This window comes from Lygodium microphyllum, unplaced genomic scaffold (assembly GCF_053477565.2).
Source record: "Lygodium microphyllum isolate KBCC unplaced genomic scaffold, Lygodium_microphyllum_v1.1.10 scaffold_207, whole genome shotgun sequence".
In the NCBI taxonomy this organism is placed as follows: domain Eukaryota; kingdom Viridiplantae; phylum Streptophyta; class Polypodiopsida; order Schizaeales; family Lygodiaceae; genus Lygodium; species Lygodium microphyllum.
This window is the reverse complement of record NW_028229690.1, coordinates 70,214-96,333: the sequence shown is the minus strand read 5'-3', so window position 1 is coordinate 96,333 and position 26,120 is coordinate 70,214. Positions and strand designations below refer to the sequence as shown.

Below are 26,120 nucleotides of genomic sequence, written 5' to 3'. Positions count from 1 at the left end.
AGTGGCAGCAGTTGATGGGGTTGGAGAGCCACACGTGTGTGGACTGATGGCCGAAATTTGCACTCAAGGGTAAGAAACCTACACAAAAGGGATTGAGACTGAATGGGGGCAGCCTATCTATTTATAGATGAGGATGGACCCTCCCAAATTAGGGTTTACTGAACCCTCTTGAACCACGCCGTGTTTTAGGGTTTTCATTAAATTAAGCTTGTTTTGGGGCTGTTTAAGTGGCTAATCAGCATGGAATGCATTTCTTACCTCAACGGCATTGATTAATACATAACTTAGATGCTGTAGGTTGTAGGATATCCTCTGTTATTTCCCTGTTCTCAGTACCCACAAACTTCCTACAAATAGCATAGATCAACCAAGGTGATTTAGGGGGGACTGTAGCTACCTATTTCAATCAGATCAACTGTATATATGATACTTGTCTGCTGGCAATTGACAGATCATCTGCAGCTCAAAAAAGTTCCTCCTAACTTTGGCCTTACTTTTTATTAATGCAGGTAATCTCATGCAGGACATAAACCAAAGGGCAACAGTCAGAGTGCCGAATATGCCTTTCTTTCCTTCAAATATTTCTTTGGAGACTGGTGGGATTGTACCACAAGAGCTTGTTGAGCAGATCGTTGATGAAGCACTTGCATGGGCATCGCTTCATGGCTTGCTTATTGGTGACAAAACAGTTGAGGTATTGTATGTAATTCATCAGATTTATACTTGGAGAATAATGCTTGAAATACATTGTTGATAGTTGCATTGATACACTGCATAACAATATTATAATATGGAACTGGACCTTTCAGCTCTTCACTATCAAGTTTTTTTTTTGGATGAGTATCATGCTTTTACATTTCAAATATTGGAGTCATCAGAATTGAAACCTCTCTCCCTTGGATATTCAATTCAGGGTTCAGGAAAGCTTCCTGGCCAAGGTCTTCTCCATGCTCCGCTTTCCCTTTTACCGTCTCCCTTTTTAGAAGAACATTTCAAAATGGCTCTAGAGCTGGCGCCTATATTCAATGAACTTGTGGATCATGTCAGCATGGATGATCAGTTTCTCCAAGAGGCTTTGGCCAGGTGCTCATTCACAACTGATGGCTGTTGATATTCAATGGTTGGTGGCAAATTATGCGCGTGCAGAAAGAGTTTCACTTTCTACTGATGACATCACTTCTGCCATTAACGTTTTATTTCTAGCTTTATGTTCTCTTGTAATGTTCCATGAACATTTTAGCGCACTCATAGCAGGTTGTCATGCCCAGCAACGTGTCATTCAACATGTACCCCATCTGTTAACTTCTGTTTTCTTTGCTGCAGAACAATCAAAGCTGACACCTTTACAGCAAGACTTCTAAATATACATTCCAATATGCTCCAAGAGGGCATTAAGCAGGTTTGATTCATATGCTTCATCAAAGTAACCCTTTGCAGATGTTTGACAACCAGATTTCCACCTGTGCTCTGTGTGATAATGTATAAGAGTTTGCACAAATCCCAATTAATGATCTGTACATACTTCTTGTTGCTTGTTATGTTACTGCATTAAACTTCTGTATAGATTAATATAGGGAAATTTCCATGTCTTCAAGATTTTAATCAGGTGCTTCAAGCACACAATTAACTGTATCACAGGCCATAATTCCTGCTTGATTAGTTAAAGATTCCCTCATAAGGCTTGGCTAATTGTTCTGCATGTTAATGCTCTCTCTTAGTGAATGTTGAATGTGGTAGGCTACGTATAGAGACCCTCTCATACTTACTGAGAAGTCTTATCATACAAACATCATCCACTTATTTAAGCGAAAGAGCTTACTGATGTTTAACCTTTGAAAGAGGGGATTCTTTTAGACACAAAGCCCAGAGAGGCAATCATAAAAAAAGCAAGTACTCTGAGCTGCCTGCTGTAAGGAGACATTCACAAAAACCTACCAAGAAAGCTGATAATGTTAAAGATCCAGTATACGTGCTACTACCTCCTGTCTACATGGTGATGTTTGATGATACTGGCTGGCTACTCTAGAAGAGATAGTCATGTAAAGCGACAAAGGTGGCTGAGTAAGTTTGAACCATAGGCACATGCAATGGAAACGGGAATGGCATCAGCCCAACTTTGCCACAGCAGAAATGGCTAAAGACTACAGAAATGGCGAAAGACTACAAAATGGCTAGGAAACGGCTTAAAGATGAGGAAATGAAAATGGTTAGGCAATGACTTGAAAGTGTTAAACATGTTTACTTTTTCTGCAGTTCAAAATGCAAAAGGAGAATTTTGATCGGTAACTACTACACATGCTACTTTCCTCTCTTTTCCACTGTGGTATCTGATTGCTAGTCTCATAACTTGACATATTTGCATAAGCTTTTTTCTGCACAATTATTGGCTACAGCAGCTATCACCAATCGACTGTGGCATGTGCATCTAAATCTGTGCTGATTTGATATGTAGTATACACTCTCAGGGTACACTGAGACAGTATACAGTACATTGTACTGAGCCATCAAGTGTCACTGAGCATTTGCAGTTGTTTGGATCGATAAATCATTCCTTAGTTTGCATGCTTGGGAGTATTGCCACCCAAAGGGGGCTCTTTCCTCCTTTCACTATTTTAGCCTGACTTGTATATGTTCTTGCCAACTTGCACTGGGGCAAACCAGGGGTGCGCTAGTATTATTGTTCCCATTACTGTTCCCTTTTGAATTGTTTCAATGAATTGAGAAACTCTCTGAAGAGAATGGCTCAAGTATAATATGAGCTTACCAATGTTGGGATGCACCAATGCTGCTGATAAGTTCTAATTTTTGACAATTTTCCTACACAACTAAGGGGATCAAGGTGATCCTTTGATTCAACTTAATGATCATGAAGGTGGAGGACCTGTCAGATTTCTCTCATACAAAATGGGGGATAGGAGGAACCTCAAAATAAAATCATTTGCATCCAAGTTGATCTTTGGTCATGATTACATGTGATAGTACATGGGTAATCACCTGGTGTTACTATTGCAATTTGATAGGTGAGCTTTGGCATGTGTTGGTGAGTCTTGCCTTAAACCCTCTTCATAATTTAGACAGTTTGCATGAATTAAGGATGTTGGTATCAAAGTTGAGACAATTGTGCTTGGTATTGAGCCTTTTCTTCTTGATTTTTACTGATATATTTGTGTTCTTGTCATGCACTTTGACTTCTCATTCTCTGTTCAAGCATTTCTTTACATTGCATCAGAGCTAGGTACTCTCAGACATACCAAAGCCTTGATTTGAAAGCTTGACATTGTAGAGAAGTAAGAACCCAAAAAAGGGAAGGTATCTCATGCAATGTCACAAAAGCATTCTTATTGTGGAGATGAGAAAAATGTAAACAAGAAAGGGGTATGCCTCAAAGCTCATATATTCCTACTCCTACTTCAGCATTACCAGCCACATGTTCCTATCTACACGGTACACCTGAAGGGAGGTATAGAACAGCCAGGGTACTTTACTCACTAGGAACCAAAACCCATCAGCCCAAGGAGGACACATCGAGATGGTATACATACCATTCTTCAATCCGAACCCATCAGAATCAGTGAAAGGTAAAGAATTTGAATTTTCTACTCCTCCTTTGTTCACTTCAGTGGACTTGTAGACTATGATACCTGTATGTGAACAATATTAAAGATGGTTCAATTTTCTAATCCTTTTTTATTCACTTCAGTTGACATGTAGGCTATGATACTTGTATGTGAACAATATAAAAGGTGGTTCTGTGAGAGTGCGCTGCAGAAGAGGGAATACGAACACGGAGGGAGAGAGAGAGAGAGAGCAGAAAATAAGGAAGAGAAATCTGCACTGACTGAAATGAATGCTGAATACAAACGGGAAGGCGGAAGGAGACTGATCAGTCCCTGCACGCAGCCCACAGCGTCAGTGAGGGCACCAGATCAGGCTGATGATGATGGCATCACCACCACGGGGGAGGAGTGTCGGAATCTGCAAGAAGACAAGTGATCAAGTGGGGAGGGGGGCTGCCTATAAATAGGCAAAAGGACAAACCCTAACCCTAACCCTAAAATGGGCGCAAACCCTAAAAATGCCCTAAAATGGGCGCCCCACAACAGTGACCAAAAAGTGGCCGGACAGCCAGTGGCTGCCCACTAAAAGAGGCCAAAAAGAAATACGCATCCTAAGATAGCCAGTCAAGAGTGACTAGCCTCCCCCATCATAACACATGACAGACATGTCAGAGCTCCTAATGTCCTCGTCTGACTCAGACTGAGGCTCACAGGCAGGAGATGACAAGGCATGACAAACATGACTGCTAACACCCCCTCTCAGATCCTGGATGTGGCTGAAGGCCGAAGAGGAAATAGATCCTGGGGTGGCAAGAGAAATGCCAATGTCGATGAAGTCCGTCGATGTAGACTGCCGCTAAAGGAGCTCCTCACGATCCTGGGAATCCCTCTCTAAAACACTAGGGGCCAGGGAATCCATAGTCGCATCACCGAGATCGTCCCCCGCTAAAAGGGATGGGGGGTACGAGGGAACCGCCGGAGGAGAAGGTGGGGGATGGGAAGGAACTTGTGGAATAGAAGGTACACAAGCGGGAACGGGTGTAGCAATAGACTGCCGCGGAGGACCCTACATTAAAGAAGGGGAATGGAGCGTGTAAAGCCTGCTCTCTTGCCAACCTGTAGATAAGACAGCTCCTGTAAAAGAATCCTCAATAACAACGGCATGCTCGGTGAAGATCACTCGTGTGCCAAGCCTCGTAAGGCCATAACCTGAGAGGAGGGGAAGGCCCAAATCCAGAACATGTAGGGCCTGTGAAAAGGAGTTCGAAGGTCGGTCGGTAAACAAAGGCAATGTGCCAACACCACTTATAGGCACCGATAAAATGTCACCAACAGTGACTGAACCCTCTGATGGACGGAGATCCTGTAACAAATCACCTCGGAGAGTCATATGACTCGAAGCACCATTGTCCACTAACCAAGGCTGCGCAGAAGACATTGCAGCCACAGAAGAAGGATCCTCCTCCAAAGCATGGATATGAAGGAACACTGACTCATGGGTAACAGCTGGTGTAGAGGTAGAAGAAGGCTCCAATGTAGATCCACCCTTCGCTCCCGGATGAAGGTTAGGGTACTTCTTCCAGCATTTCTCCTCGGGATGTGTCCCTTTCCCACAGTGTGGGCACTTCGGGCTCTCTGAATCTGTGTCAGAGCCTGAAGAACTGTTATTCTTCTTAGCCTTTGACTTCTTCTTCTTCTTCTGTCCTCCCGAACCTGCAACAAAGGCTCTAGTGGAGTCGGATCCACTAGCACTGACCTCTCTGAGTCGCTCGTCATGCTCCAAGACAAGCGGGGATAGCTCCTCCCATAGAGACGATAGCGGGAAGCATCCGCCATGGGAGAAGCTGAATGGGAAGTGGCCTTCCAGTTCGGATCCATAGGAGTAGAAAGGGTCCGACAATCCTCCATCGCAAAAGAAACCAAGAGCTCCTGTACATATCTCTGTTGAGAGATGAAGATCCCCCTCTGAGACTGATAAATCTCATGGCCCAAAAAGAAATGGAGTAGACCCAAGTCCATCATCTCGAACGTCCGATGTAAAGCTGCCTTCGTCGCTTGGACCTTCTGTGCACGATCACCTGTGACAATCAAATCATCAACATACAACACAAAAAGCACACAACCAGCCTCGGAAGTGTGTACATAAAGCTGCGGATCGGCCTTAGAACGCCGATATCCCAAATGTGACTGAAGGAACGAATCAATCTTCTCGTTCCATGCATGCGGAGCCTGCTTGAGGCCATACAAGGCCTTCTTCAACCTGTAGACTTTCCTATCTGAAGATCCAAAGCTAGGAGGCTGCTCTACATAGATCTCCTCCTTCAAATCACCATTGAGGAAGGCCGACCTCACATCCAACTGGTAGACAGGCCATCTCCTATGGCCAGCCAAGGCAAGAACAGCTCGAATAGTCGCCATACGAGCAGTGGGGGCAAAAGTGTCATGACAATCAATCCCTGGGCGCTGTGCAAAACCTTCAGCAACAAGGCGAGCCTTGTGCTTGTCCAAAGAACCATCGCTAAGGTACTTGGTTTTGAAGACCCATTTGACGCCAATCACCTTCTTATGCGGGGGGTGAGGCACGAGTGACCAAGTGCCATTCCTCTCAATAGCCTCCAACTTGGCTTCCATAGCTTTCTTCCATGGTGCGGATTGTAAAGTCTCCTTCACAGAGGTGGGCTCTCGATCCTGCATAACACGGGTCATTAAACAATAGTTAGAGCAAACAAGCTCCGAAGAATGTGCCTGGTACCGTCGTGACCGCCGCGGACCATCCTGCGGTCCCCACTCCTCAGGGACCCCCTCGATCCCTGAATCACGAAGTGTGTCACGGGCCCAACGAGGAGGAGGCCGGACCTCTCCTTGTCTCTCTCCATCAGCTGAAGACTCTAGGATATCCACCGGTGGTAACGCCTCGGGGGTGACTGGTGGAACAGTAGACTCTGTATCCGAAATAGAATTTGAATCAAAAGGCGCGGGCTCCAAAGGAACTGTCGCATGAGCCCAACTCTCCCTTGGATCTCCAAGAACGGGATGCTCCTCATCCGCTGCTATGGCCGGAAGCTCCACAAATCGCACATCTCGACCGGTGTACACATCCCGCTTGACGGGATCATACAAATGATAGCCTTGGGATTGGGAGCTGTAGCCAACAAATACCTGTCTTCGGGAAGCTGCCTCAAATTTATCACGATGAGCCTTGGGAATGTGAACATAGGCATCACACCTAAAGACCCTAAAATAAGAAACATCGGGCTTAGTCCCAAAGTAAGCCTCAAAAGGTGTCATCCCATCAACGGCTGAAGTGGGGGATCGGTTAAGGATGTGGAGTGCAGTAGTCACAGCCTCGGCCAACAGAAACTGAGGTGTCTGTCGGTGCTCCATCATGGTGCGCGCCATCTCGATCACACTTCGGTTCTTCCGTTCAAGAATGCCATTTTCTTGAGGAGTGTTGATATTAGCAAACTCTTGGTGAATACCTTTATCTGCACAAAAACGAGCAAACTCATTAGAAACAAATTCACCACCCTTGTCGGATCGCAAGGTCTTCAATCTCCGGCCCGATCGGTTCTCCTCAAAGAGAAGCCAATCCTTGAAGTGGGAGAAAGCTTTTGACTTCAATGCCAAGAAATAGGCCCATGTCATCCTGTTGTAGTCATCTACGATCAACATGAAGTACAAGCTTCCTCTCAAGGACTCGTTCCTCATAGGGCCACAAAGATCCGTAGATACTAGCTCCATCGGTAAAGTAGACCGCCGCGAAGCTTTGTGGGGAATGGCATCCCTATGCTGCTTCCCACGAATGCAGGAGACGCATGGCTGTTGGCTCACCACTATATCCGGCAACCCTCGAACAAGCTGTCCACGTGACGCCCTCCGAAGATAATCATAATTAAGGTAACCAAACCGAGCATGCCATAGCTCTGACTGTGTCTGAGAGGTAAGAAGAAGAGTAGAGAGGGCGGTGGAAGACTTCAATTTGTAGATGCCGTTCTCCTCATATCCAGATGAGAGAACCTTCCTAGACGCACGATCAAGGACTCGCACGGAATCACTGTCAAATTCCACCAAAAGTCCAAGGGAGCAAATCTTATGAATTGACAGAAGATGATACCCTAAACCTGGTACATGCAAGACCTATGAGGTATGGGTACCACCACGTCCATCTGGAATAAGCTGCATCTCACCCCGTCCGGCAATAGACACTGAAGAGCTATCTCCAATGAGAATCCACCCAACCGAGGGTCGCAACTGGGCAACACCATCTGATGAAGGAGTCATGTGCTGGGAGGCACCACTGTCAATGATCCACTCTCGAGCCTGGGGAGTTGTCATCGCAGCATCAGAAGCATTCGGTGTAGAGTCCTCAATAACAGCTAGATGAAGAAATGCAGCTGATGAGGGTGCAGCTATCGCTCCAGAATCCTTCGTGTCCTTCTTGTTGGTGTCCTTCTTGTCTTTGTCAGGGTAATCCTTCTTTCAATGGCCAGTCTTTCCACAAATATGACATGTGGATTCTTTGTCCTCGTCCTTGTCCTTCTTTGACTTGTTATCCCCCTTCTTCTTCTTTTGGTCCTTCCCCTTCTTCTGAGAGGCTTGACCTGTCAGTGCCTCCGACTTGGAAGCATTCTGTCCCTTTAGTTGTTTCTCTTGGTCCAAGACCATAGGAACCAACTCTTCCCACTGAAGAGTAGACTCTCGCCCCGAAGCAATAAGGGCGGAGTAGAAAGCACCGAATCGTGGCGGCAACTGGGACAAGAGTGTGATCGCCATGTCTTCGGAGGAAATTGGCTTCCCCGCATTCTGAACCTGCATTTGAAGCTGTCTAAGCTTGTTGATGTGCTCCCGCAACGAAGAAGACTTGTTCACGGACAAGGTCCGCATCTGCACCTCCAAAGAAACCCGCTTCATAAGGGTCATCCGGTTATACATCTGATCAAGCTCCAGCCATATCTCCCGAGCCACCGTCAAGTGCTCGATGTGAGCTATCACGGTTGTAGTACAAGACAGAAAAAGAAAGGAACGAATCCGGGCATTCAGTTTGTCCCAGTGAACTGTGCCTTGGCCAACTCCGCACAAGCATCGGAAGAGAGTTTGGACTCATCTCTCACCGAGGGCCGGTCGATCTCCTCCTGTACAAGCTCCGCCAAATCGTAGGACTCAAGGATGGCCAACATCATCACACGCCAGATGCGATAGTTGTCACCATCGAGCTTCTGATTTGCGGGAAGAGCCGGTAAGACAGGCACCTTCCGGTCCATAATCGTCTGGAACTCCAAGTCAATCTCTGTAGACATCTTCACCTGTAATGCCTTCACAAACGCAAAAGTAGCCCCCACTGACTGTGAAAGCTCAGCCTGCTAGGGCTCTTCCGCGTCCCAAAACTTTTTCACCCGTCGGAGGCGATGAAAAAGCAAAACCTGCACTTGAAAGCTGAAAACTCAAACTTCCTCCTCGTCAAACAACAGTAAACAGCGGCAAATCCACCACCTGGACTCCTTTCCCGCGTGCCCACGCTCGCTTCAGCCTTGTTCGAGGCGCAGCCCTCCTGCTTGCCCTCAAACGCTGAAAATGCAGCCTTGTGTAGCGATGGAAACTCTTCTTCAGGTTGGTTCTTCACTCAGTCAGCCCTTCAACACTGCTCTGATACCATGTCAGAGTGCAGCGGTGCGGAAGCGTAGGACTGAGAGAGAGAGAACGTAGAGAGAGAGAAGAGAGAGAAAGAGATAGTGGAAGATGAAGATCTGCTGTATAAAGTGTGCTGTATACAAAGATATGCAGATATATACATGGGCGCAGTGCGCTGGACTGCGTGTCTCCACCTCGACGATGCAACCTGCTGTTCACCTCGAAGTCCGCTGCAGTCTGCACGATCTCCTGTCTGAAATCTGCGAACAGAGACGGAATCTGCGCGAGCCTCCAGCCTGTAATCTGCGAGCAGAAGAATGTGTGAGACTGCTGGAAAAATCGGCTATAAATAGATAGGATCTGGGCGCCAGAAATAGACAGGTCGGCTGCATTTAATGCAGCTGACTGATGCAGAATCAGGTTGGACTGCCACGTGGCAGTCCGATTGTGCAGCACCTGGACAGGATCTGATCGCTAACAGCCCCATGGTCAATGGGTAACCGCCTCAGTGGATGTAGGGTGGTGGTTAACAAAACACACAAGATAGTGGAGATCTTAGAGTCACACAACTACAAGTTAGCAATCATAGTCTGCACCTCTCTTGACTCTTGTGGGAGTGTGAGACTAGTTTGTTGAACTAGAAACCACTTCAGAGGGGGTCAACTATGTGCATCTTTGAATGAAAATGTACACAATGCTCAAGGGCTGAACTGTCCAACAGCAGATGGTTCTTGTGGGAGTGAGCTGAGGGAGGTCTCGGGTGTCATCCACCAAAGAATGATCTGGAGTGCAGAAACCACCAGTCGGACCAAAGGTTGATGATCCCCACTAGGAGCAAGATGACAGGTGTAGGCTTTGTCCTAGAGCCAAATGCAGCTATACACTAGGTGTAGATCAGCAGGGTGGCAGCTAGAGAAGGTAGAGCAAGTGGTTGATGATGTCACCAGGCTGGGAACAAACATAGTCCACTAGATGATGACAACGGGCAGCTGCAGGATATCCGTAGCAGCAGCTACAGAAAGTGGGAAGCAGCCAGCTGAAGGAGATGGCAGCCATGTGATGGAGACTGAATGACTAGAGTGGGATGCAAGAGGATGTAGCTGGGATGAGAAGGGTGCAAGTGACCTAGCGCACACTCTAGTTATAGAGATGGAACCAATCAAAAGTGTGGCTTATGGGACACTGGAGCACACTAAGTGCATTTGAGTTTTGGGGCTGTTCAAAGAGCTAATGGATGTTTTAGTGAGTAATGCACCTTTTTTAACTTAACACCCCCTCTCAGTCCCAAAACAGGAATCAAGAGGGATTGTGATTCAAAGTTGACCCTATTTCACCCTTAGTGCTTACGAAGACTACAGAGGCGATGATTATTTTCCCTCAGGAGTTGAAAGGGCCACCCTAGAGAGGCCAAGGCATTGGACAAAGGGTGTGCTTGTTGGCTTTGCCTAGTCGTCTATCAAGACGTGTGTAGGCAATGTATTAACCAATTTGAACCTTTTTTTGTTTGTTTTTTTTGTCTTTTGAATTTGTTTGGGGAAAGGGGTGATTGGCTTGCAAATTACAAAAGAGAGAGCATGTATATAGTCATTCACAAGGGTGTTGATGAAGAAGTACCGATGAAGAAGTATGGAGGTGAAACTTGCTTGGGATATGATATGAACAAGGTGCTCACGGGGACTTTGCTCAAGATGCATACATTATGAGAACGCATATGCAACAAGGTGCTGTTGAGGCAGTATCCTTCATTGGGTAATTGTTCACTTGTCGAAGCACCTTCTTACAAAGATGATGATCATGCAATGTAAAAGGGAGGTACAATAGGGAAGGGATGCCGATGTTAAGGACAAGAAGACAATGCCGAAACCTAAAGAGGTAATGATAAATTGCCATGAGGATAAATGAATGTTTTCTTGGAAAATGATATTAGGCTGATTGTCTTGATTTTTCTTAATTCTTAATTGGATTAATTAAGGAAGGATATTTTGAGCGGGTGAATCATCTCCAAGGTCATGCCGCGTTTCAACTAGAGAGGGCATTGCTCGATTCACGGGCCGAAGGTCGAGTGGTGAAAAGACCAACCAGGGAATACCTCATTTGCAGTCCTGGCTTGGTGAGAGAGAGAGAGACAAATGATGTATGCTCCAGGAAGAGCCGTACTAAATCCCATATGCACAGTGAAGAGAGTGGAACAACCAAATTTCTATAAAGTATTGTACTTGACTATCACTTTTATATGGAATGAATACAATGTCATGATGCTTTGTACTTTTAGTTAATTGTCTTGACTTTGTCAGTCCTACACAAGATTGTGTTTATGAGTCCAAGCTGCCATCTTGGAACCTAATTCACTTGTGTAACAAATTGTCTCTACTTGTCTATGTCATCATGAGTTTGGTCCTCATCTTCCTCTCGCCATAGCTTTTGTCATGCTCTAGATCCGCATTTTCTAACATGGTATCAGAGCGTAGCTGAGCATGGCATAGCTCCATTTTGCCCTTATCTAGTTCAGCTTGAGCTCAGTCCAACTCAGAATAAGTCTAGGACCTCACCTCCCACTCCTTCTTCACTTAACCTTGTGGCAGCCATAGCCAGCAGTACCCTGCCTGCTTGAAGCTCTCATATCTCTCTCTACCGGGCAAATCTTATCGAGTTTCTTCTGAAGAAGTGTTTTCCCGCTACTGAAGCTTCTCTGTATCACTTGAAACATCAACATTGACCTACCGGGAGCTCAGCATTGTTACTTTTGTCAGTTGCTGCCATAAACTCAGTCTGTGGCTTGCAAGACATACCCTTCATGGAGGACTTGGATCTCTCTCTAGAGGCAATATCTTCACAAGACTCCTTCTAAGAATATCTTCCTAACATCAAGGTGCCCTCCTGAAGACTCAAAGCTTGACATTACTGATCATTCAACACAGCATTACACAAATTCGTCAGCCTTGCCCGAAAATGCGCCTGCTTGTGTTTATGTGATTTGCGCACGACGATTTTGCAGGAATGCAAATGATGGTCATAGGGCTTTTGTAGAGAATGAAGAGAGCTTCATTTCCATAAAAAACTTTTGAAAATGATCCACTGCAGCTCCTGAAATCAGTGAAAAACCAGGCCTGGGTCAAAACCCTAATCTAGGAAGCCATAGCCAAAGCTTCAAAATTTGACATTTTTCACTGTTTCTTCTCACTGAAGTTATCAACAGTGATTTTAATCATTGAGCAATACTCTCTGAAGTTCATTACAGTTCTGGAAGTGCCCAAGGAAGCTCAGAAGTCATCCACAAAGTTCATGAGAGAAAGCAGATCAAGTACCTACTAGTATCCATTAATACTCAACTAGTGTCAATTTGACAGTGATTCTCTTGTGTCTCTTGACACATTAAAATACAATCTTTTTGTTGGTTAATTGAAGCTTATCAACATGGTAGAGCTTGAGTAAATAGCTAAATTCAATGGTGAAGGTTTTCATGCCTGGAAGGAAAAGACCATGTATCACCTGATGAGAAAGGACTTGTGGGACCTGTTTGAAGATGATGCATATAGCAAGAAGGAAGATGATGAAGACGGGTTCGTTGAAGAAGACCAGCTCAAAACCAAAGAATGGAAGAAGATGAATAACAAGGCACTAGGCATCATTGCCTAGGGACTAAGTGATGATGTGCTGCATCATATCTTTGGCATTAGGAATGCTAGAACTGCTTGGGAGGAACTTGACAAGATGTTTGGTATCCAAGCAAAGAACTCAAAGGTAAAATTACTCATGCAGTTTTATAAACTACATATCAAAGACAGTGCTTCTATGACCACACACATTAACAAGTTCAAGAGTCTAAAAACCCAGCTTGCAACTCTTAAGAAGAATATTGATGAAGATGAAGCAATAACCGTACTACTTGCAAGTGTAAACAAGGATCCATATGAGAACCTTGTGTTCACTCTAAGTAATGTTCCCATTCTCTCACTCAAAGATATCGAGCACTCACTGCTTGATGGAGAAAGCAAATTTAAAAGCAAAGATGTAAAAGAGATCAGCTCAAGGGAAAATCTCCTATACACCAAAGGAGCTACTAGACCCAAAGAAAGAGGTTGAGGATTCAACACCAACAACAGAAGTCGGATGCAATGTCATTATTGTGGTAAGACTAGCCATATTGCCAGTGAGTGTTTTCACAAGAAAAGAGCACAGCATATGCAGAATGATCACCACCAAGGTCAATTCATTAATGAAGAAGAAGAAAAAGATACTTCCGCTACCATCAACAACTCTGACAGATTGTTCTAAGGAATGTGTTTCCCATAGTGGATGTAAAAACCCTATCAAGATGTAAAGTTTCAAGCCTTAACTTGACTAGGCTGCCAAAGAGCTAGTCTCCTGGTCCATGTATACATGCAAGGGGGGCAAAAGCCAGCAAGGGTAGAGACTCATCATTTGAGGGGGGGTATTGAGAAATAGACAAATGATGTATGCTCCAAGAAGAGCCATATTGAATCCCATATGCACATGAGGAGAGTGGAACAACCAAATTTCTATAAAGCATTGTACTTGACTATCACTTTCATATGGAATGAATACAATGTCATGATACTTTGTACTTTCAGTTAAGTGTCTTGACTTTGTCAGTCCTACACAAGATTGTGTTTATGAGTCCAAGCTACCATCTTGGAACCTAATTCACTTGTGTAACAGATTGTCTCTACTTGTCTATGTCATCATGAGTTTGGACCTCATCTTCCACTGGCCATAGCCTTTGTCATGCTATAGATCTGTATCTTCTAACAAACTCTTAGCTCTGCAGCTCACGCCTCAATCTTGCACTCCATTGCGCACCTTCAAATTGGTATTACAGCACACAGTGCACGCTTCCCAAGATCAAAGGCAGCTCACTTTCAGCTCAAGGTAGAAGAAGGTCAGCCGAGCACTAGTCAGGGTGATTGGTAGCTGCCGAGTGTGTGACTGTCGGGCGATAGGCTGACACATACAGTCGACGAGACTGCTGGGTGATGGATGACAACTCACAGGCGATAGTCAAGCAAGACCAGGTGGCAGGTCCAGTGTGACCGGCAGACAGCAGCAGGCGTGACGGCAGGGACGATAGTGGACTTCGTGTCTAGCACGACGTTGCAGACCAACGACCACGACGAGGCGGTAGGGCACTAGCACAACCAGCAGTCGCGACTTGCAGGGCACGCGGGCACCAATCGCGACACGCCAGTGACTAGGCGCTAGTGCGACCATCACGGGGCAGCGGTTGGGCAGGCGACGTTATGCGTGACATGTCACGGACCTGGACGACGGGTCAAGGGATCCCTCTTCTGTTTTTTTTTTTTCAGAAACTTTTGGGTTATTTTATCTCCTCTCTTTTGGGTGTTCGCGCGGCAAGCACAGTGCGCAGATTTGTGCAGATTTAGGTCTAGAAAATTGGGGCTTTTCTAGTGAGGCATCTTGTCAGAAATTGCAGACATTGTGCACGTTTGAATTAGGGATTTCACCAAATTTGGTGAAATTTTGCTCATTTGAGTGAAATTTCTCAACATTGGATCCATAAAATTTGGGGCTTTTGCTGTATTGGTGAAATTCTGTTCAGTTGAGTCAGATTGGTTGACATTTGTGCACACTTGGACCCGGAAAATTTGGGGATATTGAAAAATTTTGTGAAATTTTGCTAAACTTGCTTGGTTTATGATCTCAGGAATATGTATTAATGCAATTCGGGCAGATTTGATAGTGAAATTTTGGGGTTTTTGCTGAAATCTGTGGATTTTGGCAAAGTTGATGCGTGAAATGCACTTTGGGAATGTTGCTGAAGCAATCTTGTTGCCATAAGCAGAGTGATTTGAGCATTTTTATCTCCCGCTTGTGCGATTTTGGAGAAATTGCAGATATTTCTTGGTGTTTTGTGTATGAGAAGTTGATACGAGCACATATGTATGCAGTACACATGTTGGACAACTCCCATTGAGTTGATGTATTGCTGATTATTCATGTTGCAGCAGTCTTAGTGATCATTTGCAGATCTGGGATTGTTGCAGATGTATTTTTTGGTGATATTGCTGAAGTGGGAGTTACCTGGGAGTGATGTATGCATTTAATGTATTCTGAAATTACAGTCATACTATTGAAAGTCATTCGTTCTACTGCTGTACATGTACTTGGACTGAATCTTGTTATTATTTGCAAAAAAATTGGGTTGAAATCAGCTAAATATTCAACTCATTTTTGTTGTCATAAATTGCAGCATTGAATTTCTGGTTTATTGCTGAAAAATGGCTTCTCAAGGACTATGAAGATGCTCTCTTGGAGACTAAGCCTGCAGCTATGACAAATGTGGATTGGGCTAGACTTAACAAGAAGGCCATTGCATACATTAAGATGGCAGTGTCTGATGATGTACTTACAGACATCAAGCGTCTTGGTATAGGTTATGCTATATGGAAAAAGCTTAAGGACACTTATGAAAATACAACTCCTATGAATCAAGTGCATCGTATGCGTAAACTTGTGAACATGAAGTTGGATGAGTCTAAGCCAGTATCTGAGCATTTGAGTGCTTTCACAGGGATTTTGAGTCAGTTGGCAGGACTCCGGTTTGGCAGCTTTCGATGATAAATTGAAAGGAATCTTTGGTTGTGTCACTTAGCGACAACCTCGCTTTGACTTTTAATGGTATTAGAGGTTCAATCCTTAATGAAGAAATCAGAAGAAAGTCTAGTGGTGAAAGCAGTGGCTTAGCTTACCATGTAAGAGGCAGGTTTGAAAAGAGGGGTAATGCAGCCAGTAAAGGGAAAAGCAGAAGCAAAAGCAAGGGCAAACAACAGGATGTCACATGCTATCAATGTGGGCATAAAGGGCATAAAAAGCATGATTGCCGGTACTTCAAGAAAGAGCAAAAAAGAAAGAAATAGCAGGGTAAGAAAAAGAAAGATGATAAGAAAGATGATGACAGCTCTTCCTCAAAAGAAGCTGCAAAGGCAAATGTTGCGTCTAGTGTGGTCATTGAAGAGCTTCCTGACATTGAAGAGGTTGTAGCCTCATGTAATGATGCAGATATTATAGCAGCAGCAGGTGATATGCACATCACCAAAAAGGAGGTAATTGATACCTTACTTTCAGCTCATGATGGGCTGTCACAATCATGGATAGTGGACAGTGGTGCCTCTTTTCATGTTACCCCCTTTTTGGAGTCATTTTCTGAATACACTGCAAGTTGCCTAGGCAAGGTTTACTTGGGTAATAACTATACATATGAGATAGAGGGTGTTGGCACCATTCACTTGGCTCTTGAAAATGGCCAAGAGCTGATTTTGCAGGATGTGAGATTTGTACTTGGCATAAAGAAAAGTCTACTATCAGTTGGGTAACTTGATGCTAAAGGGTATTTTACTACCTTTGGTGGTGAATCTTGGAAGGTCCATAAGGGCTCTATGCTGATTGTTAAAGGCAGCAAAAGGGGGACTTTATATTACTTGCATTGCAGAGCATTACCTAGCAAGTTCTTGGCTATGGCTGAAGTCCATTCACAGATGGAGCTTTGGCACAAAAGACTTGGTTATATGAGCTAGAAAGGCCTTCAAGTTCTCTCCTCTTTAGGGAGATTTAATGTAAAAGGCCCTGGTCTCGAATTTTGTAATGATTGGTTATATGGAAAACACTGTCCTTATTACTCTGGTGTCATTAAGAAGCCTAATGCTCTTGACTTAGTATACTCTGATGTGTGCACTATGCCTGTTAATTCGTATGGGGGTGCATGGTACTTTGTTACTTTCATTGATGATTTCAGTAGAAAGTCATGGGTGTATGTACTTAAGAGCAAAAAGGAAGTGTTGGATGCTTTTAAAAAGTTTCATGCTTTTGTTACCACACAGAAAGGGCTTAAGTTGAAAGCTATAAGAATAGATAATGGGGGTGAGTATGTCTCAAATGAATTTAACAAGTTTTGTGAGATGCATGGCATTAAGAGGGAGTTGACAGTCCCTTATAATTCTGCATCAAATGGCATGGTTGAAAGATTTAATCGCACACTTTGTGAGAGAGTCAGATGCATGTTGTCCACAGCAAATCTCCCGCAACAGTTTTGGGGAGAGGCTCTTAAAACTGCAGTTCATGTATGTAATCGCTCTCCCAATCATGCATTGGAAAATGGCATTCCTGAAGAGGTTTGGTCTGGCAAACCTGCTTCATATGACCATTTGCGTGTCTTTGGTTGTGATGCCTTTGTGCATGTACCTGAAGAATAGAGGACCAAAATAGACATGAAATCCATCAAGGGCATCTTCATGGGATATGGAGATGAGGGAGAGATGGGTTATAGAGTTTGACTTCCTTAGGGTATGAAGATAATACGCAACTGAGTCTTAGTATTTAATGAGGCAAAGCTGCTGAAAAATGCTAACATGGTGATTTTGACAAAAAGAAGGTCAAATTTCAGCATGAACAGCCAACCATTCAGCAGCCATTAGCTGAAAGTTCTGTCCCTTTTGATGCTGAAAATGAGCAGCAACCTATTGTGCTACAGCCAGAAAATCATAGACAGCAAATAGATGCACAGGATGAAATAAGACAGCAAGAAGAACATGCTGAAAACAGATTACAGCAGCAAGAAAATGCTAAAAATCAGCCACCTGGTGATGGTGTGCACATTCCTTAAGATGTAGGCCCACTGCCTGATAATACATATCATTGGGTAAGAAGGTCTATACGTGTCAAAAGGCAGCCGTAGAGGTTTCGGCCATCTTTGGATTGCATTTTGTTGACTGATGAGGGTGAGCCTCTAACATTTAAAGAGACACAGTCATGTGAAAACAAGAGAAAGTGGGAGCTTGCTATGCAGGAAGAGATGAAGTCTCTATATGCAAATAACACATGGGAGCTTGTACCTTTGCCTAAGGATAGGAAAGCTATTCCTAATAAATGGGTTTACAATAGTCTTGCCACACCGACTGTCAGAATTTACTGATTCTATGGGCAGCGCCCAATGTAATTTGTGTGGTGTGGACACTTATTAAAGTGTCAATGTAAGGTGTGTACACCTAGTGTCTTAGAAACTTAAAGTAGTGACACTAGGCTCTAGAGTAAAATAAACCGAACTCTAGTTAGTTGGTGGAAGGCTAGTTAGGTCAACCCTTGACCTAAACGTAAGTTGTACTTTCACTCTATCTTTTATTTTGGCAAGTACACTCTTCTCTTTTTGCTTCAGCTCACTCTCTTATTGTCATTGTCTCTCCTCTCTCTCTCCATAGCTGGCTGCCATTTTCCAACATTTGGTATCAGAGCAGCTTGTACGCGTGGATTCCGTTCAGCCACTGTTAGCCGGTGCCATCCCGCCCAAGGTCCTACTTCTGCCAGCTTGGTTCTCAGCTCGAGGAAGAGTTTTCAGCTGCTGTGAGATGCTGCTGAAGTGGAGGAGGAGCTGTAGCTGAGCCGTCTCTTGTCTACTCCAGATCTGTCCATCTGCTCCAGATCTGTCTAGTTCAGCCATCAGATCCAAATCTGTCCATTTGCTCCAGATCTGTCCAGCTCAGTCATCTGCTCCATATCTGCTGTTTTCAGCCTGCGTGTAGCCCTGCACGCAGTCCCACATGCAGCCTTGCACGCAGCCCGAGGAGCTGCTGTTTTGGAAGAGCTGTTGCTGTTTTCAGCTCTGCCTGCCATTTTCGCAATCCTGCCCGCTAATTTTTTAAACCCTAAAAAGTGCAGAAACCGTAATTTTTAGATTTGGGGTTTTCTCAAAATTTTTGGAATTTCCAATCTATTTCAGCCATATCTTCTCGAATCTCAGCTCATGTTGCGCAAAAATTTGGGGCTTTTTCTAATTTTTGCTCCCGGAGTTCTAATTGATAGCCAATTCGAAGAAATTTCTCAATTTCTTGGATATTCCCACCAAAAACTTGGGGCTTTTGCCCGATTGGAGGCCCTCTGTGCAAATTGTAACCAAACTCATAGACATTGTGCAATTTCTTTCAAATTGGTTCAAGAAAATTTGGGGCTTTTCAGTTTTTTGGATTTTGCACGCATCATGAGGCAGATTTCAGCTGTTGTTCACTGTTGACACGCATCTCGAGGTGACATTTTTGCAGAAATTCCAGATGTAAGGTACAAATTTCTTCAATTTCTTTGAAATTTTAGAAAGAAATTTGGGGCTTTTGTCTGAAATGCACTCCAAGGCAAGCAACAAGCAATACTACAGCATTTAATTGCTGTTATAGTCAGATTGGGCAGAAAATTTTGGAAAAATTCAGTAAATTTTGATAAGAATTAGCATTAAGTTAGTATAGTGCTGTAATTTACTGGTAGAGTGCTGATTTGGTTGGCATTGTGCACACTTTGACATTTGTGTGACAGTTTGGTAATAGTTTCTTAATCCCGTGGGGGATTTTGGTACTCTGAGTATACTCTATACTTTAGCATTGAAGTATTTGGCTGCATATTTTTGTCTATCATTGACAGCATGGTAGGTCAGGGAAATAATGATCAGAGCAACATCCTTGGTGTCCTCACTCAAGAGGACAAACTTGATGGCTCAAACTACCCATTGTGGAGTTTTATGGTCTGTGATCTTCTTGTAGTGAAGGACTTGTGGGACTATGTTATAGATGATTTGCAACGACTAGGAGGTCTTGCACCTCAGACACCTCAGTGTAACGCTCGAGGACAAGTTGCTGGTGCTGTTGGTGGTAGTATTGGTGCTGCTATTGCTGTTGTCTCTCCTCTCTCCTACCGAGAATGAGAGGAAATGGGACTCAAAAGATACACAGGCACTTTCTTTGATTGCCTTGTCAGTAAAAAGGGCAATTATTCTGCACATTTGGTCTTGTAAGACCTCAAAATTAGCATTGGATATACTTGAGCGTATGTTTGAAGCACGTAATGAGGCTAGGATATCCTATCTCCGCGGAGAGTTGGCCAATGTGACCATGGATAAAGGTGATAGCATGACAGAGCACCTTACTCACATATAGGATTTGCGTGAGCAGCTACTCAATGTTGATGAGGTAATTTAGGATGCTGAATTGGTAAATATCACACTAAACTCTCTTCCAGAGTCATATCTTGGTTTCCACACCTCTTTGATGTTGTCTTTGAGGGGGGGGCAGCAGCCCCTTACATTGTGGAGTTGGAGGGCCTCTTGCTGCAAGAGGAACAGACTTGGAAGAATGTGGCATTGTGTTTAGGTGATGTGGCTATGCTTTTCAATTTCAAAGGCAAAGGGAAAGTCAAGAAAAATGTAAAAAATCAGCAAAAGGGTGATGCTAGACAGCCATCAAATAATAATGTTGTCCAAGACACACAAAATACTAAAAAGAAGGGAAAATGCTATTATTGCAAGAAGCCCGGTCACTATATCGATGAATGTAGAAAGAGATTGGCCAAAGAGAAGAAAAAGAACTCCAGTTTGGCTGTCCAAGAAACATCAGCCAACAAATCTACTGATGATGATACTTCAGCCAACTTTGTAGAGGAGGACTATGCATTTCTCACATGCAGTTATGATTCTTCAATGGCTAATTGAGCATTTAATGCTGCTGAAACGCAGCAAACATGGTATTTTGACAGTGGGGCGTCAAAGCACATCACTTCTAGATAGTGTTTATTTACCTCTTTGCATGCAGCCCATGCAGACGGTTGTGATTTTATGCTTCTAGATGTCTTGTTTGTACCTGGCATTACAAAGAACTTGTTGTCTATCTTTGCTTTTAATAGCATGGCTTTCAGGTCATCTTTGAGGATGACAAATGCATTGTTAGAGACAAAGAGATGGATTATGCACTTAGGCTGTCCAGCACCCTGTATAAGGGTCTATTTTTGTTGGATACATATGATAGACAGTCTCATGATGCTTTAGCAGTCACTACTCTTTTGTGCGCTATGCAAAATGCGGAGCTATGGCATGCCCACTATGGACACATGAGCTTTGGGAGTTTGATGACCCTTCAGAGGTATCATATGATAGATGCATTCCCTCCAGTGGAGACTCCACCTCCTCATGCATGTGAGGGATGTATTTTGGGCAAGATGCATAGGTTTGCCTTAAAAAAGGATGGTGCAGTGCATGCTGTCCCAAAAATGCAGCTTATTCACTTTGATGTTTGTGGTCCCATGAGGACACGTGCACGTGGAGGTCATTAGTACTTTGTTATATTTATTGATGACTACTCTCGGTATACATGGGTGTATGGGCTGAAGGCAGAATCCGATGTGTTCAAACATTTCAGACATCTTGTTGCAAAGCTTGAAGCTGAAATTGACTTAAAAGTGCAGACACTTCGCACAGATAGAGGGGGGGAGTACATATCTCGTGCTTTTGAGACATATTTGCTTGATCATGGCATTACGCATCAAGCCACTGTTAGAATGACTCCTTGACAAAATGGTGTTATTGAAAGGAAGAATCGGACTCTTATGGAGATGACTCGTTGTATGCTAAAAAGCAAGGGGAATTATTCACTTGCCCAAGCGTCCTTTTACAATCATATCATCTTGATAGTGCGGATGAAATTACAAATGTCCATAAATATACAATACAAAATAAATAAATGTTCGAAAGTGAAAAACTGTAAACATCATCACTGTCACTATCAAGAGAAGGAAACCGTCCCCTCTCAAACTGGAAGGAGAAGTAAGAGGAAAGCATCCTCTCCCTGTCAATCGGAAGAAGTAGAGGAGGGTGTACCCAAGTCAATCCACAATAGAAGATACTGTAGAATTGCCCGATTGACCTACTTGGTCAAACTATCTGCAAAATTGTCGCTTGACGGCACAAACTCTAGGCGAATGGTACCTAGCTCAACTTTCTCTCTGGTGAAGTGATAGTGCACTGCCACGTGCTGTATACGAGGAGTGATGATAGGATTGCCTGTAAGGGTACTGACACTTCGGTTGTCACAGTAGGCAATTGTAGGCGACTCATAAGGAAACTGTAATGTGGCAAGCAAGTTGCTTAGGTAGATAGCCTTCGTAGCACCATCGAAGAGAGTTCAATACTCTGCCTCAACTATGGAAGCCACCGCCATCTCATGTCTAAGGCTAGCCCAAGAGATAGGTGTCGTGTCCAAGGTATAGAGGTAGCCTCCATGGGAACGTTGGGTGTCAGGATCTTTTGTTGAGTCAGAACCAGTGTATCCCTGCAAGCATAAATCATGACCATAAGTTAGTTCATAATTATAGGTACACCGTAAATATCTTAACTCACAAATACAAGCAATTCAACGAGACATTTTAGATGCTTTAAAATATTGACGAAGCAAAATAATTGAGAATCAACTAGAGTAATTTTTCCACAACAGAATGATAGATGTGAGAATCAAAAGATTGACCCGAGGTATTCTTATGTAGATGGACAGTGGGATCTAGGCAATAGTCTACAAAAATCAGGAGATCTGCTCGAGAGGTGAGCTTTCCTATCTTGTTATTAGGAGGGTGTGTATAAGCATGACTATCGAAAACTTTGAAGTGAGAAATAACAGGCTAAGAGCCAAAGAATGCCTCGTATGGAGTCTTCTTAGGGATTGGTGCAGTCGAGCATGGGTTGAGGATGTACACTGTTGTGTTAATAGTCTCGACCCAAAGGCGTTTAGGGAGCTTTGTTGCAAACAGTATGAAGCAGGCCATATTCAGGACTGTCCGGCTCTATGACTCCATTCTGTGTAGGGGAGTTGGCAGTGGTGAGCTGGTGTGCAATGCTCTGCTCCTGTAGAAACTTAGAAAACTCGTAAGCAGTAAACTCGCCACCAAAATCACTCCATAGCAGCACCCAAGCACTGAAATAAGTAAAAGCATTGGACTTGTGCTTGAGGAAATACACCCACATGTATCTAGAAAAATCATGCATGTTCAAAGAGAAGTATAGTGTGCCATTCAGAGCAATAGTTGTGGAACCACAAAGATCTATATGAATAAGCCTAAGGGGTTCAATAGCATGAGTAATAGACTATTGAGGAAATGATGCACGATGCTATTTACCTAGCTGACATGCTTTAGAGACCTCTTGAGAAAGTTTTAGGTGTGGAAGGCGCTCAACCATCCCTTGACGTGACAACTCATAAAGAGAGTTGTAGCCAAGATGTCCTAAGTGAAAATGCCAAAGACGCTTAGAGTCCATGGGCTCCCATCTAGTGGCCAAAGATTGGAAGCAATGGAACTTTGAATCATCGACAGTCGGCTCGGTAAGAAAGTGTGTAATGTGGTAAAGGCCATTAGGTTGTGCCTTGCCTCAAGCAATCACTAAACTAGTTTGAGAGTCTAGGACCTTGAATGTGGTTGCTGGGAAGAAAATTACTCACCCCAATTGGCAAAGCTGCTGAACGGACAACAAGTTTATCCTAAGCTAGGGGACATAATAGGCATCATTCTGCGAAGTGAGATCTGGACCAATCAATGGAAAAACTAACGCAAACCCGATCCTGAATCTTGATTGAGGAGTTGTTTCCTATATGGACACTCCTGCTAGCTGTAGGGGCTCGGGAAATGAAAATGTCTGCTCTAGGAGTCAGGTGATGGGTAGCTCCATTGTCCACAAGCCAAATATGTACTGACGTGCTTGGTTGACGAATGGGCCTTTGCAAGTACCTCATCAGGAGGCAACTCACAGATGTGAAGGAGATTCACACCCGATGTATCTAAGGAGACGATGTGGGCCTTTGCAGACGGGTTAGACAAACCCTTTGGAGTTGAGTAGTTCGCTGAGTGTGATGATTGACTGGTGGCAGAGTGGGTCGTCTGGCCTCGCCATTACCCCTGTTGAGGGTTGCTACTACCTTGCTTCTCCTTTAAGGGTTACCTGACTGGGGTGCAGGGGTCTGATTCTTAGATTTTGACTATGTGCCTCTTGCCTTAGATTCATACTCATCATGATAATGGCCAGCCTTGTGGCAATGTTGACAATGTCTGTTCCTTTTAGGTATATTCTGCCGTTGAGGTTTAAGTGTAGATTGATTGGTTCCTTGGGATTCACTAGCCCTATTGTGATTTTGATTTGGATTTTGATTCAAGTTTTGTATGCCCTTGCTTTGTTGCCCTCTTTGAGAAGATGCAACTAGAGCCCCCTTCATCAAGGGCGTGTTATGAAATTGATTGAACAACCATGTGTAATGCAACGATTGATACTCAAACACATAAAATGTGGATATCTGAGGCTGTGAAATCACCTGCTGCACAAAATGGAAATATTTTCGTGGCAACTTGTTAAGAAACAGGGTAACTTGATCGTCAAAGGACTTAGGAGCCCCAGTGATTGAGAACTCCGCGAGGAGATGCCGACACTCAGCCAACTTGACTTTCAAGTCATCCTTAACTGTGATTTTGAAAATTTGGAGCTCATGATTCAAATTGATGCAATGGGTTCTATCTTGATCCGCATAGCAGTCAGTCAAGTGTGCCCAACGCTCGGATGCTAAGTCAAAATGTTGAAGTTGAGAGTGAAACTCAAGCAACAAGCCTTGCATAAGCTTGACAATAGGGGAGACGTTACAAGCCTTCCATGAGCGAATAACCTTGTGTGGCAAGTTTTGCCAAGTAGCAGCCTTCTAATCCCATTTTCTAGCATTATCTAGCTTATTAAATTAATTTTCAAAAAATTAATTCTGAAAATTAATTTAATAATTATCTAATGCTTAGAAAATCAATTTCACCAGCCAATAATTAAATTGACCAATTTGTCTTCCAAGTATTCTTGAGTAGTTATTGATCCTTAGATCGTCATTGATTAATAATTAATGCCTAGTCTCTAGTATCACCATTGACATTATTAGCTAATAAATTGGTCTAGGCCAAATTTGACACCGATTGACCACCCCCAGAGCTCAGCTGGCATAACTTATCACAACTTTTGCCTTTGACACCCATAGCATCCTCGGGGTCCTTGGCCTGTTACCATGAAATAACTACCATGTGTATCACATGTTCTAAACCACCTTGCACATTTGATTAATATCTAAATGAAATGTTATTCGCAAGATTAGAGCATCTCAAAATTTTACATCCCCGTGACAGACCTCCCCCTCGAAATCTCTACAATCATCCTCGATTGCACTGCATTGTGCCAAAGAAAAAGCATGCTGCATTGGAATTTCCATAAGGCATCATAGTTACAACATTGGCTGCTCTTGTCCAACCATACTATATACCCCAAACCTGCTGAAAATTTCCAGCCAGCATATACATAACACAAAATTGAAAATCAGTCTAGAACTGTTGCTAGCAACTCATTGGATACATCCATAACTCATGTTTCTCAACTATTTTGACTTCAGAACCATAGTAAAGTATAATCTTAGCATAAACCATGGCTGAAATTATCAATGGCATTTACTAACATGCTGCTGTCCATGGAACCAGCTGTAAATTATTGAAACTTGAGCATAAACTGATCACTTGCTAATTTGAGAACTGATCACAAGCTGTTGCAAATGTGACCTCAAACTGATCGCAAACTGATCATCAATCGATGCAAAAATTGATGCAAAACTGATCCCAAAAGCGACCATAAACCGTTTCCAAACTGATCAAAAATTGAGCTGAAACTGATCAGAATTTTTGTCCCAAAATTGAGGCAAAAACTCATGCCAAACTGATCATAAACTAATGCAAAAGTATAGTTTTAGTGCCTGGGTGAAACTCATACTCATCTGCATACATCTCATAGTGACTATACACTAAGTAGTGACCTCATGGCAAGCATACTGTTAGCATAGTATCTTGGATGCATGCTGAATACATCCGAGATCTACTACATATGAGAGCTATCCACAACTGGCGGAGTGGAAGTGCTACCTTCCCCTTGAGCTTTGGGCAATGCTCTGGACCCCTGCTTTGCTGAATCTGATTGAGCCTAAACTCCTCTAATTTAAAGGTATCTAGGTAAAGCTGCAACAATTGAGGATGGTCAGCGAAGTTATCCTCTTCCATCCATTTGGCATTCATTGGTGAATAATTTTGAAATTTCCCGAA

At 43.6% G+C, this 26,120-nt stretch overlaps 1 protein-coding gene across 3 annotated transcripts in view; it reads left to right on the top strand.

Annotated features, from left to right (window-relative positions):
* The window catches only part of LOC148008298 (glutathione synthetase, chloroplastic-like), an 85,365-nt gene that overhangs the window by 20,639 nt on the left and 38,606 nt on the right, over positions 1–26,120 (top strand). For all 3 annotated transcript variants that reach the window (XM_087674333.1, XM_087674332.1, XM_087674334.1), the window contains 3 exons: positions 510–694; positions 914–1,083; positions 1,324–1,399. In XM_087674333.1, coding sequence (XP_087530459.1) covers positions 510–694; positions 914–1,083; positions 1,324–1,399 — 431 coding nt within the window. The remainder of the gene's footprint in view (positions 1–509; positions 695–913; positions 1,084–1,323; positions 1,400–26,120) is intronic.